General features: G+C 45.2%; 1 protein-coding gene across 5 annotated transcripts in view; it reads right to left on the bottom strand.

The window, feature by feature from the left end:
• Nucleotides 1-13,936, bottom strand: part of St7 (suppression of tumorigenicity 7) — a 235,582-nt gene that overhangs the window by 1,074 nt on the left and 220,572 nt on the right. For all 5 annotated transcript variants that reach the window (XM_040728452.1, XM_040728451.1, XM_040728454.1 and 2 more), the window contains 2 exons: nucleotides 8,297-8,389; nucleotides 5,821-5,960 (listed from right to left, as the gene is read on the bottom strand). In XM_040728452.1, coding sequence (XP_040584386.1) covers nucleotides 5,821-5,960; nucleotides 8,297-8,389 — 233 coding nt within the window. The remainder of the gene's footprint in view (nucleotides 1-5,820; nucleotides 5,961-8,296; nucleotides 8,390-13,936) is intronic.

Consider the following 13,936-nt stretch of genomic DNA (forward strand, 5'->3'; position numbering starts at 1 on the left):
CAGAGGCAATCAGATCTCTGTGAGTTTGAGACCAGCCTGGTCTACAGAGCAATTCCCAGGACAGACTCCAAAGCTACAGAGAAACAGAAAAACCCTGTCTCAAAAAAGATCAGAAGAAAAAGGAGGAAGAGGAAGAGGAGGGGAGGAGGAGGAAGAGGAGGAGGAGGAGGGAGGGGAAGGGTGGACAGAGCAAACAATTAACACTATATATAGGCTATGATAGCAATGAGGTTCAGGAAAGGAAAGGAAGTCACACTAGAGTAGAGGGGTGGAGTGTTGAAAAGATCAAGGAAAACGCTATAAAGAGGCAGTTTAAGTAGACTGCAATAGATGGAAGGGATATGAAAAGTTAAGACAGATGAGACTGGGTGCATTCAGGGTGGTATGGCCGGTTGGGGAGTGGTTGGCGGGGGCCGGGGAGGAGGGGAAGGAGAGGGAGCTGGGATTGACATGTGAAGTAAGCTTGTTTCTAATTTAAATTTTAAAAAGTTATGACAGAAACACTAAGGATGACAAGAGGAGCAAAGTCGGCATTCTAGATCTAACTAACAGAATATGAACAAGGAAACCATGCGATGGTGAAGAGTCCAGTTGCACAGGAATGCAAGCAGAGTTCAGGCTGACTGGCAGCAACAGGTGTGGTAATTCCCTGATCAGTGGGTATTAGATTCTCAATAGTTTCTGATAACCTGAAAGCTTTTGTGAGTATGCCAAAATACTTGAGAGAGTTACCCATCCTTCCCAGGTTAGAAAAGGACTGGGTCCCACCCTGAATGAGGCTGGAAGGCATTAGGAAACACTGGACCCAGGAATGAGTAATCCCTGCCTGGCTGTCTCTGAAAGCTTTTCCCAAATCCTGGTTATAAAAGGGCAATACGTACTGATCTCACCAACACTGTAAATTGCATTTACAGAGTCATATGGGTACATGTGTATGAGGCATATACAATGAGACGTGACACACATGACGATGGATGGCCATGGCTGCAAAGGTGGCAGTATTTGCCTGTAGCACTCAATTCATACAGAGGATCCAACTGAGCCAACCATAGCAAATCTGAGGCTCTAGTCAAGGTACAGCTCAGTAAGCAAGGTGACATTGCTGTGGTCATCACTGAGCAGCCTTGGGAAGACTGGAGTTGGGGAGACACAGGGGAGGAGCTGCTCAACACCCCCTGAGCCAGAGCCTTGGGAAGAAAGGGACTCTCAAAGTCTGTACCCGGTATTCTACACCCTAAATTCTGGGCATCATGGGCCTCTACGGAGTGCAGGATCAAGGGGACCATCTGTCATAAGTACCTTAACAATCAAGAGCAGTTTTGTCTGTTTGCGTCTTTGCTTCTGGGAGAGTTGACCTGACTCAGATAAAACGCTTCACTCTAAGGTCGATAATTGCCTCCTTCTCCCCACTGCATGCAAGAGACACCGGCCTTCCTTGCTATATTATATCTGCATAGAAGTTCTCACCGAGGTTCCATGAGAAATGACACTCCAGGCCTCCAACGCATGGAATGGCCTACTCTTGCTCCCTTATATCCCGATGGCTTATCCTTGAGAAAGGCCTCCTTCGAGCATTTCCCTGGTTGGCCTCACTTACTTAGAGAACCCCATCTGAGATGTGCCCGTCCCAAGCCACCTTCCCTCTTTGCACCCTGCCCCTCTCTCCTCCCTGTCCACACACACAAAGAAGCCACGTAGAAAGGAGGCCTCTGACATGACTAAGACCTTCCACTTACTAACAGACCAAAGCCGGTGGCTTTCGTCAGGAGCTACAAAAACGTGGCAGGAACATGCCTTGCTCCTCTGAATGCCTTGGGATACTCAGCTGTTTCTTTAGATGTGTGAGAAACAATCAATACCTTCAACCAAAAACCCAGCTAATGCATGAAGAGAAACAGCAGCTTCATTTCTAGGCTAAGGGGGAAATTTATTGCCTGAACAGTTAAATCTGAATGAGTAAAACCAGGCAACTTGGATCAACCCATCTATCTCAGTGTCCAAAACTTGTGTCCAGAGGGCAGAGAGACACGGTCAAATGTCTAACCCAGATGCCCCATAACTCAATTAGTGTCCACGGATGAGAAAGAGCAACCGAGCTAATAAAAAGGAGAGAGTGGCACTTCAATCGCCCCCGCTACCTTTTCCCAAGACACTATTACTTAGAGGAAGGTCACAGCTTGCAGCACGCTGGGTTCACAGTGGAAACCTCTTGCTTATCTGAATAGGTTCCAGTTGCCCTGTTGCAAGCAGACAATTGACATCCCTCTGTAATCAATATCAGACTTCAAAGAGTCCAGGCCTATAAGTGAAGATGAGGCAGAAGTCAGGGGTGCCGTCTCAGGGAAGGGGGGCGAGCAGAGGAGGAAAGACAGGCCCTCGAGAGCAGAGGGGTCAGATGCTGACCTTCCCACGTTCGGTGCAGAGCTGGGCCTGCAGTGATAGCTTACTTATATGAGCAGCCTTATCTTAAGAAGCAAACATTCTCGGAAGAGCTAGTCCTAAGTCATCGAGGGAGATTAGATTGCAGGCAACTAGTCGAAGTCTCTCTCCTCACGCCTCTCCAGCGACTCACTGTCTATGAGTGTTGGGACTGCCTGTGTTAGTGAACAAACATGCTAGAGTTCCCACGCTGTGGAGCCTGGGGGGTGGCAGTGCAATCTCTCCACATCTACTAAAAGTCATCACACCCGGGGATTATCTCAGGAGGGGACTGAAAGGAGTCACTTTCTCAGGCCACAAATGGCTACAGACAGCCTGCAGGGCAGCTGTGATAACCCCCGGGGTGTTCGGCAGAGGCCTGAGGAACGAGGAGGTGCGGATGGAAAGACAGCCGAGGGAGACACACTGGCCTTGTCCTCTTCATGCCACCCATGTCCCTTTCTTCCCGGACCTCCCCAGACCTGGGAAATGCTAGAACTCCATAAAGGGCAAGGCAGTTTTGATCCTCCTGGTAGAGGTTTAAAAGCACGCTTGTCAAAATCAGGAGTAGCTGACCAACTGACCACACCTTCATGGAGAGCAGGAACCCTCTAAAGCCAAATCTACTTCATCCAATCACTTGATTCCTGGGTTCCACATGCTTTGGAAAGAGAAATGAGGAGAATAGGCACCCCCAGTTTTCTGAAGAGTCCGCTGCTGTTGTATGGCCTGTCTAGAGAAATGATTTGCTATCTGCTCTCCTTCTGATCCATTTGCTGGCTAAAATGGTCTCAAGCAACCAGTTTTCATTCCATTCATTGCTGTGGTTCTCAGCCCTGACTGTACACCTGAATCCCCAGGGAACATCTCAAAACTCAAATGTCTATGCGGCATGGGGTCAAGTAGGCAAGAGGCCCTGAGGAAGGCAGTTATCAGTAATTTTTAAGCTTCCTCAGTTGCTCCAAGGTAAAGCAGACTGAGACCACTAATTGTGGCATAACTTCAAATGGCTTCTCAAAGGCTTACCTTTCGTGAGGCCTGACCCCTTAGAAGGAAACACAGTCTTCAACCCCCACCCTCAAAGGCTGGTGGGGTCATTGGTGTAAACATCAAGACCCTGAATTTTGGTGGTACAGCCAAGAGCAGTATTGCATACTGGAGGCTAAGAACCCCTGAGATCGCACCCCCACGAAGTGTTATCCCTAGTGTGATAACGAACAGTGGAGCAATGGGGTGCTTTTACCCGTTTTAAAAATGTTTAAGAGGGAAATAGAAAAGTGGGAGCTGCAATTGTCTAGTTCCAGACCAACATCCCCACTATACATTTTAACTAAATTATACTCTAATATGAAACTTTGGCAACTGCTTTTCCTCAGAGGTTAGCGATGGAGAGGAAGGAAACGGGGAAGAGCACAGGCCCTGGGGCTGAAGGCATCCAGGGCAGCAACTTGGGTAATGCTGATTGTAGAAAACTATGTAAGAGACGTAGGAAAACTTGATTTCCCTGAAGGAAGAAGGGAATTAGAACTTCAAGTTGGCCGTGAGTAGAGAAGCTCTCCCGAGAATTTTCAAGAGAAAGCAGATTTCTTTGGTGTGTTCCTAGAGTGTAAAGCCAGCCCAAGCAGGAGTGAAAGGAGGAGGCCCAAGAGGAACAGTAAGGAGCTTGGAATGGCCACTGGCGAAACAGACATGGTCTTAAGCAGGGGAAACCCACGTACCACAGCACCTAGAAGCATCCTGTCACAGCAAAAGTTGAGGCACTTTGAGGACCCTTTCAGCTGTGAGTGTCTATAATTTCAAGAGAAGGGAAGAAAAGCCAAATGGTACCTGAGATCACTACTCACTCACTCACCAGCAACTGACTGAGAACCCATAGTGATCAAGGCTCTGTGTGCGGCTTTGGAGATACAGATGTGAGGAAGGTACACAAAGGTTCCTGATCTAAGGACTGCACCGTGTCAAGGGGCACAGACAATTCCTTACCAATCGCATACGACAATATGTGATAATATAGGCATTCATGGAACTCTGAGATGGTGGAGACACCCTGTCAATTTAGGAGAAATTAGTACAGTATTAAATAAGAATGAGGTCTTTAGGCGTGGGGTGGTCAGATGAGATTCCATGCACAACAAACAGGACATGTAACGTCACTGACACATGTAGTCACTGGGCATTCTGATCACTTCACGATGGCTGAAAAGTTGGGTCTGTGTAAGAACTCTGAGGAAGGAGGCTAATAATAAGGCAAACAGGGCCACTAGAAGACAAAGGCTCTTTTAGATCAAGCAAATGAAATGAGATTTACAGCCTGAAACAACAGGGAACCAGTAGATAAAAGCTGGGACGTAGCACACTTATTGGAAACTAAAAAACCTCTTTCTTGTGTTCATGTAAGAGACAGACTGGCAATGATGACAGAAGCAAGGAGACTGGCTGAGACAGTGGAGGCAGCTCAGGCAAGAACAGCAGGACACAAGCTAAGCGAGGGGGTGGGCTGTGACAGGGAAAGCAGGGCAGGGCAGGGCAGGGCAGGCAGGTTCACATTGTGGGTGCTGGGGGATGGGGCAGCATCTGAAAGGTGACCTGGACAGGGTACAAGTCAGTAAGGACCCGAGACAGCAGGGGGTTTGTGGCTTGAACTGACTCCAGGCCAGACAGGGCTACTGTGGAGGTGAGAAGTCCGGAGAGAGAACATCCCTGCTGAACCTATGCATCCTGAAATCAGATGGCAGGGCAACAACTGATGCCCTCCTCTCTGTTCCTTCTATTTAACACCCAGCTATGGCAAAATCGGGGCACTCACCCTCACGGTCTTACAGAAACCATCAAGCTCTCCAGGGAAACAAGTTCCTAGCAAGCAGGGCAGATGGCTTCCTCGCAGGGCTCTGTCTACCACCGTCTCACAAGGCTCTTTTTTACTGGATTTCCTAAGTGTTATGTTGGTACACTCCACACGTTCTCACAGTTCATTACCCAAACAAGCCAAGGGTTTGGATCCATTTAAACATCCCAGAAATAATCTGTGGAAACGGAAATCTCATCCTCCATGAGCGAAAGACTCCCAATAGCCAAAGATTAGAAAGTGCCATTCAGTACACACACAGCTGAGTCACTTCCCACCCACCTCTCGTTTGTGAGGATTCCCTACTTATTTCATCCTTTTGGACATGATGCACCTTCTGGAAGATACTAGGATTCCTTTGGGAAATGGGGTGAGGCATGCACTAACAACCTGTGCTCTCCCTTCAGCCATTGATTGCTCTGATGACAGAGAAAACCAAATGACCCTCCAGGCTTTCCACCACTTCTGCACAGCAGCCCCTTCCCCTGAGGTCCCTTCCCTAGGCTTTCCCTGTCCACCTGTCCATTGCCCACCCTCCCCACCAGGTAAACACTCACAGCTTTTGCGAAGACGCCCATAAGCTCCGGGAACTGATGTGTCAGGAGAGCCAGCATGGCTGTGAAGGAACACAGTCCAGCAGTGAAGAGGATGAAGAAGGGGAGCTCCTTCTTAGGGTAAACTGAGACTTCGTGGAAAGCTGAGGAGACCAAAGGGAGCCATTAAGACACAAGCAGATGTGTTTCAGGGACCCTGACCCCCCTTGGCTACAGTGTGCTGGAAATGAAATGGGCAGAACACTGGACGTTCCCCAGCTCACATCTGCCCAGCTGCTTCTTACAAACCCAGGTACCACCTGCAGCACGTTAAGAGAGACACAAAAGGGTTAGCTTCTCAAGTGTGAGCGTGCCATACGTCAATGTACATCTGTCCCATTTTTATCTTACTGTATTTTAAAATTATTTTAGTAAGGTAATATCAGCTTATCTTATATTTTCTCTTGACAGTCCAAGGGTGTCAGTGGAGGATGCTACCCAATAGACATTCAGTGAGGTCTTCACATGCAGACCTATTCAGTCTTCAGGAGCAAGGGTCAAATTGCTAGGGTTTTCTGACACAATTGTGGGAAACTCCCAATGATAAATATGCTCAAAATAATCATAAGGATATGGGAACTAAAGGTCTTTAGAGTGTCTTTCATAGCATTCAAACATTAAACACTGGGTTTGTGTGAAACCAAAAGAGTTGTGGTATCAAAACTTAAAGAATGTAATGAACTATTCTAGTCAACTTATCACAGGGCTGCCTGTGGCTGGTAGAGATGCTGGCCGGGGGTCATGAGGCTGTGTGCACAGAGGCGGCACTGGGAAACTGCAGGTTCACAACACTTCTACTGGAACTGACAGGACTGGCCCATTTCCCCACTGAAATACAAACTCTACAGATCCTTCATTGCCCATTAAGCTTTGTCACTCAGAGCCCTAATCAACAGGGCTGAAAACAGAGAGTAGAAACTATCTATCAGGAGGTATGGAGCACATGTAAGCAAGCCTCCCTGCAAATCCCTGGGACACACCTGGGGTAGAGTACACTTAGGGCTTACTATGCCAGTAATTATACTTTTAACACTCAAAGTACGAGTACTGTTTACAACCGCTAACACTTGTTATAGCTCACTCTCAAAATCCAACCTATAAGAGGTTCTGGAGAGATACTACACTTGAATCATGACACCCATTTCAATAAATCTGAGCCACACTTAAAACATTTTTAAAACATTGCACTTTTCAGAAAACCGACTTTCTACCAGAAAACTGACACTTTAATAAGGATCTGCCTCAAGAGGGCATCAAAAGGCGAATTACGAGTCCCTGTGGGGATTTCTGAAATCAAATGTAACGTCATGTGATGTCCCAGATGCCATTAAAATGAAGCTCTGCCCCACAGCTCTCCCAGCTCTTTAAGCAGCAAACTGGCGGTGGCGGCGGGGGGGGGGGGTTGATTACCAAGGAGACAGGTGAGGCACATCCAGAGACCCCCAGCCTCATGGCACCAGTCGCCTTTGTACCCGGATGCCACCATTCACAACTGGCTCAGCAGTGCTGGCATCTGAAATTTTACTATGGCTATTAGAGATTGATACAACCAGGGCTAGTAAAAGGAGAAGAGGGTGACGGGAGAGAAGAGGGAAAGAGCCAAAGGGGATTGGAGTCTGAGGGAGGAAAGTATTTCCCAAGTCAGGGCCACATCAAGAGCCTGGACATGGTCCTTGCACACAGTCTGATTGGATAATAGCTATTTAGCCTGGATTGTCAAAACAATGTTGTCTTACAGTAAACCAAAATAATACTTTCCACATGTGGTGTGACCATTAGGCTGTGCACTCCCAAGGCACCTGAGGGCAGGGTTTTCATCTGCCCTCTATGACACAGTGCTCAGGCTGCACGTGTGCTCTGCACATGTCAGCCAGCCCACTACGTGCAACCCACGAGATGCTCACAGGGACTGTCTGGCCAAGAGCATTGCATCACCATGGACAGCACACCACCCTTCTTCACTCAGGACTCAGCCTCTGGCACCGATGCCAGCGGCCTGGATCTGCCCTCCCACCCATGACTCAACTGGAGCGTCCCCTGACATTAGCACTTCCTCTTCAAACCCACTTGTACAGACCACCTCTGACCTGAAGGAAAGCCCAAGCAGAAGTTTCCATGCAGAGAGGCCTGCAGAGAAGCCGCTCTCCATCAGGGCTCTCCATCCCATGTCAATCTCTGTGAGCTCACGATAGTTCATTTCTGCCAAATTTCAAGCCTTGGCATCTTTCCCTCTGATGGATGTGGAAAGACCCAGAGAAGCAGGATGTCCATCCCATTCCCATAACTCATTTCTATACATATACTATCAAATAAGGCCAGCAGTTGGGAGAAACTCAACAAGGACATTATCGACACTCATCATTCCCACCTCCTCACATCCCATCTTTTGGAATGTCACCTTCCCTGGATGAAAGGAGGGCTGCCCAGGAGTCACACTTACAGGGAAGCAGTTCCCGGTCTGCTGTTTCTGTACAGATTGGGTATGGGTAAAATAGGTGGCCCTTCTCCAAGGGATAAGGGATCATGCGGAAGGCTGCAAAGGAAAGACAACACATTAAAGACTTCTGTTTACCTCTTCCTACCTTCCCAACCTCAGAGCAGAACTCCCGAGCCTGTTTCTTCCTACAAGACAGGCAAGACTCACCAAACTCTGAGGCACACGCCAGACAAGATGTCAGAGGTGCAGCGTGATGCATTACTCACACATTAATCTCACACCATATATTCTGGGCACAACTCACAAAACTGGGTGGGGACTGAGGTGCAGAAAGGCAGGGAAACCATCAATATCAATGCCTAGGGTTTCATCATGTATAAAATATTATAAAAATGTTTTAAACACTAATTCGATAGAGCCCAGCCAAAGGCAATAATGCAAACCTGGATTGAAATGCTTTCCCCAGAAGTGCATGTGGATTGACTTGTTGGAGCTCGCTGCAGATTGTACAAAAATGAAAGGCATTCTGCTGTGTCTGCTTTAAAAATATGTCTAAGTGGATTACAAGTCCAACCAGGATGGATGAATACAAAAACTTGAAAACACATGATTGGAGAGGAATTTCTAAACTTTATGAAACTTTTAAATCTTTCAGTATCATGCAGGGGAAAATGGCTCGGAGAGATTGATTGTCTACATTTTGATGATGTTAGGCCACCTAAATTCTGTGCCTGTGGCATCAGATGACGTTACACTTTACACTGAATTATGGCTTTCCAATCAATCCATCCATCCCCATTATCCAGTGTGTTATTCTCCCTGTTCCAATGTCATCGGCATGTTAGTCTCACTGTTCCTATGAGCAGTGCTCACGGAGTTAATTGTTCTTCAACAGATGTCCCTTAACGGCTGCATATTGTAGACACAGAATGGAAAAGCCATACACTACCCTGAGAATGTCAGTTAACAATCCTGGCCTGTAAGTGTGTGTTCATGAGGGATGGTGGCAACCAGCAACAATATTTAGTTTTAAATGCTGCATTTTAACAAATCATGCTACATCCTTAGCCCTATCCCTACCAAAGCCTTTACAAAATGCTGTCAATGTACACATTTGTCTTTTACATACTTATTTCAAATAAGAATCTGAAACAAAGAATGTCCTCCCTCACAAGAAATGACAAGGTCCCATTGTAACCAGCATCAGTGCACATATGGTATTTATTCTGGTGTCTGAATATTATTTAAAAGTAAAAATAGTATGTATGTGATTCTAGCATTTGGAATGCAGTCAATCTACACCACAGTGGTATCTCTGGGAGGTTAGAGCACATTGCCATGGAGAATATAAATCACGATAAATGTGGGATTAGAGCAGGGCCAGTTTGCTGGCAGTTTGCTGAGGTAAAAATGTTATCAATTTTCTTCTTGTAACAGAAACCTCTTAAACAGATTAAAACATTAAAAACACCCCAGATTCAGCTCTTCTTATAATGGAAGGCTCACCCTAGTTCAAGCAGACCTTTTCACACAAACAAAGATGACTTTTGCCCGTTAGCACAAGTGACAGAAGAGTTGTGTCATGGTTTTTAAATCAGGAAAGTGTTGGGGAGGAAGCCAACATCTCTCCTACCAGAACCAGGCTTGCAAAATAATGAAAACAAACAAAACACAGACAAAAAAGACCTTGCAGCGATTGTATAGCATCCACCCACCCAAATCTCTTCTGGGATACACTTATTTTTACATTTTAGCTGCAATGCGCCGGGGTTTCAATACATGTTTTCATACATGATAGTTTCTCTGAAAGTGTCCCCCACTCCTATTCAGTGGGTGTGTCTCAAATCTCCATGTATACCAAGGCTATCGTATTTAAGTTCATGATACCAAAAGAAAAACAAAAGCTTCCATAATGGATATTAATTTTGAAAAGTAAACTTTATTCAAAATCAAAGATAGTTTGAACTTCAGGAAATTATTTTTAAAGGAGAAATATGAGTGCAAGGTCTTGAGAGCACTTGACAACAGGAATCTAGTGGCAGATTTACATCTTCAAATGAGCATTCTTCCCTCCATATTTGGCACACAGAGAACTTTATGCATCAATTTTTTCTTTTTTAAATTTTAATCAGCTCTCTACTTTTTCAGAAAGGGTGATTTTGCTAGTACACAATTTTTAAAAATAATATAGACACGCTTCTTGCATGTTTGTGGTGCGCTTAAGATCTCTTTTTCTCATGTCAGATACCATTTACATTAAGTTCATAAAAATAACATTAAGTTCGGCTTCACTTAACAAAAGCAAATACAATTTCTACTTGCAACTCTACCCTTCACTCGCCCTGCTGCATAGGGTCCAGCAAAGACTGAGCTAAGAATGGGGTCTGGAGAAGGGGATGAGGCACTGCCCACTCCTCGCCGGCTCCCCTCCCACCTCCGAGACAGGCACATGAGCCTCGAGGTGCTTGCCAAATGCAGAGACTTTGCCAGTGTGGAGCCTAAAAACACACCTCGTAGGTGGTTCATATAAGACTAGAAATAGATCATTGGAGAAAACTATTTTACAAATGACTATGAACTTCCTAAAAGTCTTTGAGAAACATATTTTAGATAAATTAAAGTTGTGCAGATACTAGGTTCAAAACTAAGCAAGAGACCTAGGCTGCTGGCAGTTGGAACACAGTATATCGATGACATTTCCACTTCATACGCACCCTCCCTGGCTTAGCGTTGTGTGCCTTTGTTCAGAGGTGTAACTGAAGTCCCCAGTCACTTAAGGAGCTCATGAAAACATCCCACACAACTGTGTCTGATGCATGTACCTGTCTCCTTTCCTCTCTGACCAGAGTCACTGCTTGGGCTCCAAGATGCTCAGGGATGTGCAGGTCAGAGGATGCCCAGCACCAACAAAATCATAGATGTCAGGAAAGTGGAGACGAGAGAAAACTAATGACCTGTCACCCTACCCATTAAACAGATACCTTTTGTTTGATGTTTTTCCTTTCAGACAGAACATTGAGATTATTTGTAATACATAGAATGGAGAAAAAATGCCAGCTCTGCCTTGTATCATTAGTCTCTTGTCAAAAAGTGTGAGATTTTAAGAGTGATACTAGGTGACTTAAGAACTCACTGTCCCTACACTGGTGGAGCTCAGACCCAAGTACCAAGCTGCCGGTACACGTCAGGGTTCTCTTTCCTTCCTCCTCCACTGAACCTACAGCCTTCACCTCCGTCAGGGCACACTGTGAATGAAAATGATACTGTGCACTAATACACCTGCAACGGCTACGACAGAAAACTTTCAACAAAACACAAGTTCTATGTTCCATGTCTGAGTGCAGGGCGAGCAACAGTCGTGGACGCCACCTGTCTTTCATTAGTCATTTCAATGCAGACAAAGACAGAGATCAAAGCCTGGCTTTTGATCCATATTCTTTCAACTACAACAGTGAAGGAAACTGACCTTGAAAAACTCATTTTCCTTTGGTTGGATTTAAGCATGTTTGTCCTAATTTGGAAGAAGCAATTCTAGAGCCATGATAGCACTGCATGCACTATCTGCCTACATACACAAATACATGTATAGTTGCTTTTGAACATATATGCATAAAACACATATGTCGAAAATGTATGTATATACATACAAATGCTTCTTATAAAACATTTTCAACTTGGTATCAGCAAACATTAATGCCTGTTACAAAAGGATTCAACAATTATTTCTTCAACAGAGTTTATGCACACAGGCAAACACAGAATTTATCTTTAAGAACTTAGGAAAAACCAAACAAGACTACAGGAGCTTGCCTGCTGCACTGTTGTAGAGATTCAAGCAGGTCACTGTAGCTTGCGAGTGTGGGGGCAGCCTTGGCAGCACAGGAAGACCCTGACTCTTAAACAAAATCTTTAGGCACGCCATGTTATGGTTTGTTACCAAAACAGGGCACATTTAGAACCAGGCTGGCTCTCCATCTTGCCATACCTAGAGGCTGCTTTTCAGTGTCTTCAACCAATCACCATTTTCTCACACATCACAAATTGCATCCTCAGAGCTGGGAGAGGCAGAGGTGGGGATCAGTTAGAAGTGCACATGGTGGCAGCCTTATGGAGGGAAGGTATGGCTAGGGGAAATGCCCTGAGAACCACATCCTACAGTAAGGGCATTTGCCATTAGGTTCAAAGAGAATAAATTAGAATCATAATCTCATCCTATGCTTCAACAATGGGCCCTTTTCCACTCTCAAAGGAAACACCCTGCTAGTTTCTCTCAAAAGCCTCACCTTCAAATCTTATACATTATTTAGTGGATTCTTGGGGGGGGTGGCTCCAAAAAGAAAATAAGAAGTTCTATTTGGTTGGGTAGAAAAATATAGACACAAAGAAAGGCCAAGTGGTTTACCCCATGGCACAGCCTTCTTCTGATGTATGGAACAAGAAAATTAAAGTTCACAGCGGTGCCCAACAAACAACCATGCTTTCTAAAATAAATAGTGACAAAGTAGCACCTTGGAAAGATCAAGGTGGGAGGGAGATAAGGATGCACCGGTACTGAATATAGGTAAAACATGTCTGCCATTCGAAACAGATGGCATAATGTGCATTACCAGTGCAGTTGAAATGAGACCCTTCCTTCACTCATACGTGATCTTTGTATTCAGCTCATACTTGCAGTGGTGCATGTGTGTGAGCATAACCAGAGCCAGCAGTGTTAAAACAAACATAATTTTGATAAGGTGGCAGCTGTGCAATAACCCAAGAAACATAAAATCTTAATAGTTGAAACTCTTCCCCCTTCTTAATTATCCTGACTTTGAGGGCCACACTGTGTAATTTTGGAGGCTGGGACAGTGTTGAATCAACATTTGGAAACCTTTGAAATGCTGATGTATTGTGGTTGAGGAGTCAAGGGTGTTTCCTCCCTCCCCCCCCCTTAACTACCATATGCTTCAAACACAACCTCTGGTACATATCAGCTAGACTTTGGAGCTTGCAAAAAGAAGGGAGGGCTCAACTTAATTGTTGGAAAGCCCACTGAATTCTAAAGAATGATTAGTGCTGTAACATAATAAATTCACTGAAAGGGGAAAAATGCCTTCTATTTCTACCTTTAAATGAACAAGAAAGAACCAAGGTGGCTTTTAAAAAAAAGATTTCTAAAACACAACTTGGGTAACAATAATTTCTAACATGGAAGCTGGTAAGATCATGTTCCATTGTCCTCTCTCCCGAGTTCTCTTTCTAATAAAATTGAGACGTTGGGTGGAGTTAAGCAATGGCCTTGCATTTCAGAATGAAGAAAACGAGTGACTCGGACAAAAACCTGAACTCTGAGGCTGGAGATGTCAAAAGGCGCCACCAAGTGGCCGATTGGGGGAAGTGCAGTGTCTTCTGTTCAAGCTGCTGGGAGGAGGGTGGTCTGCCATCATATTATGGAGCTGCAGCTGAACCACAATTCTAATCCGAGTCTTCTGATTTAAAAAACAGCTATGGCTGGAGAGATGGCCTGGTGGTTTAGAGAACCCTCCCTGCATCCCCAAACACATGCACACACATAACTTAAAAATAGTAAAAGTAAATCTTTAAAACACAGAGATTTGAATCTCTAATTTAATTGAAAAGTCATAGATCTAGAAGAAATAT

Source organism: Mesocricetus auratus, unplaced genomic scaffold (genome assembly GCF_017639785.1).
Source record: "Mesocricetus auratus isolate SY011 unplaced genomic scaffold, BCM_Maur_2.0 Super-Scaffold_100019, whole genome shotgun sequence".
Taxonomy (NCBI): domain Eukaryota; kingdom Metazoa; phylum Chordata; class Mammalia; order Rodentia; family Cricetidae; genus Mesocricetus; species Mesocricetus auratus.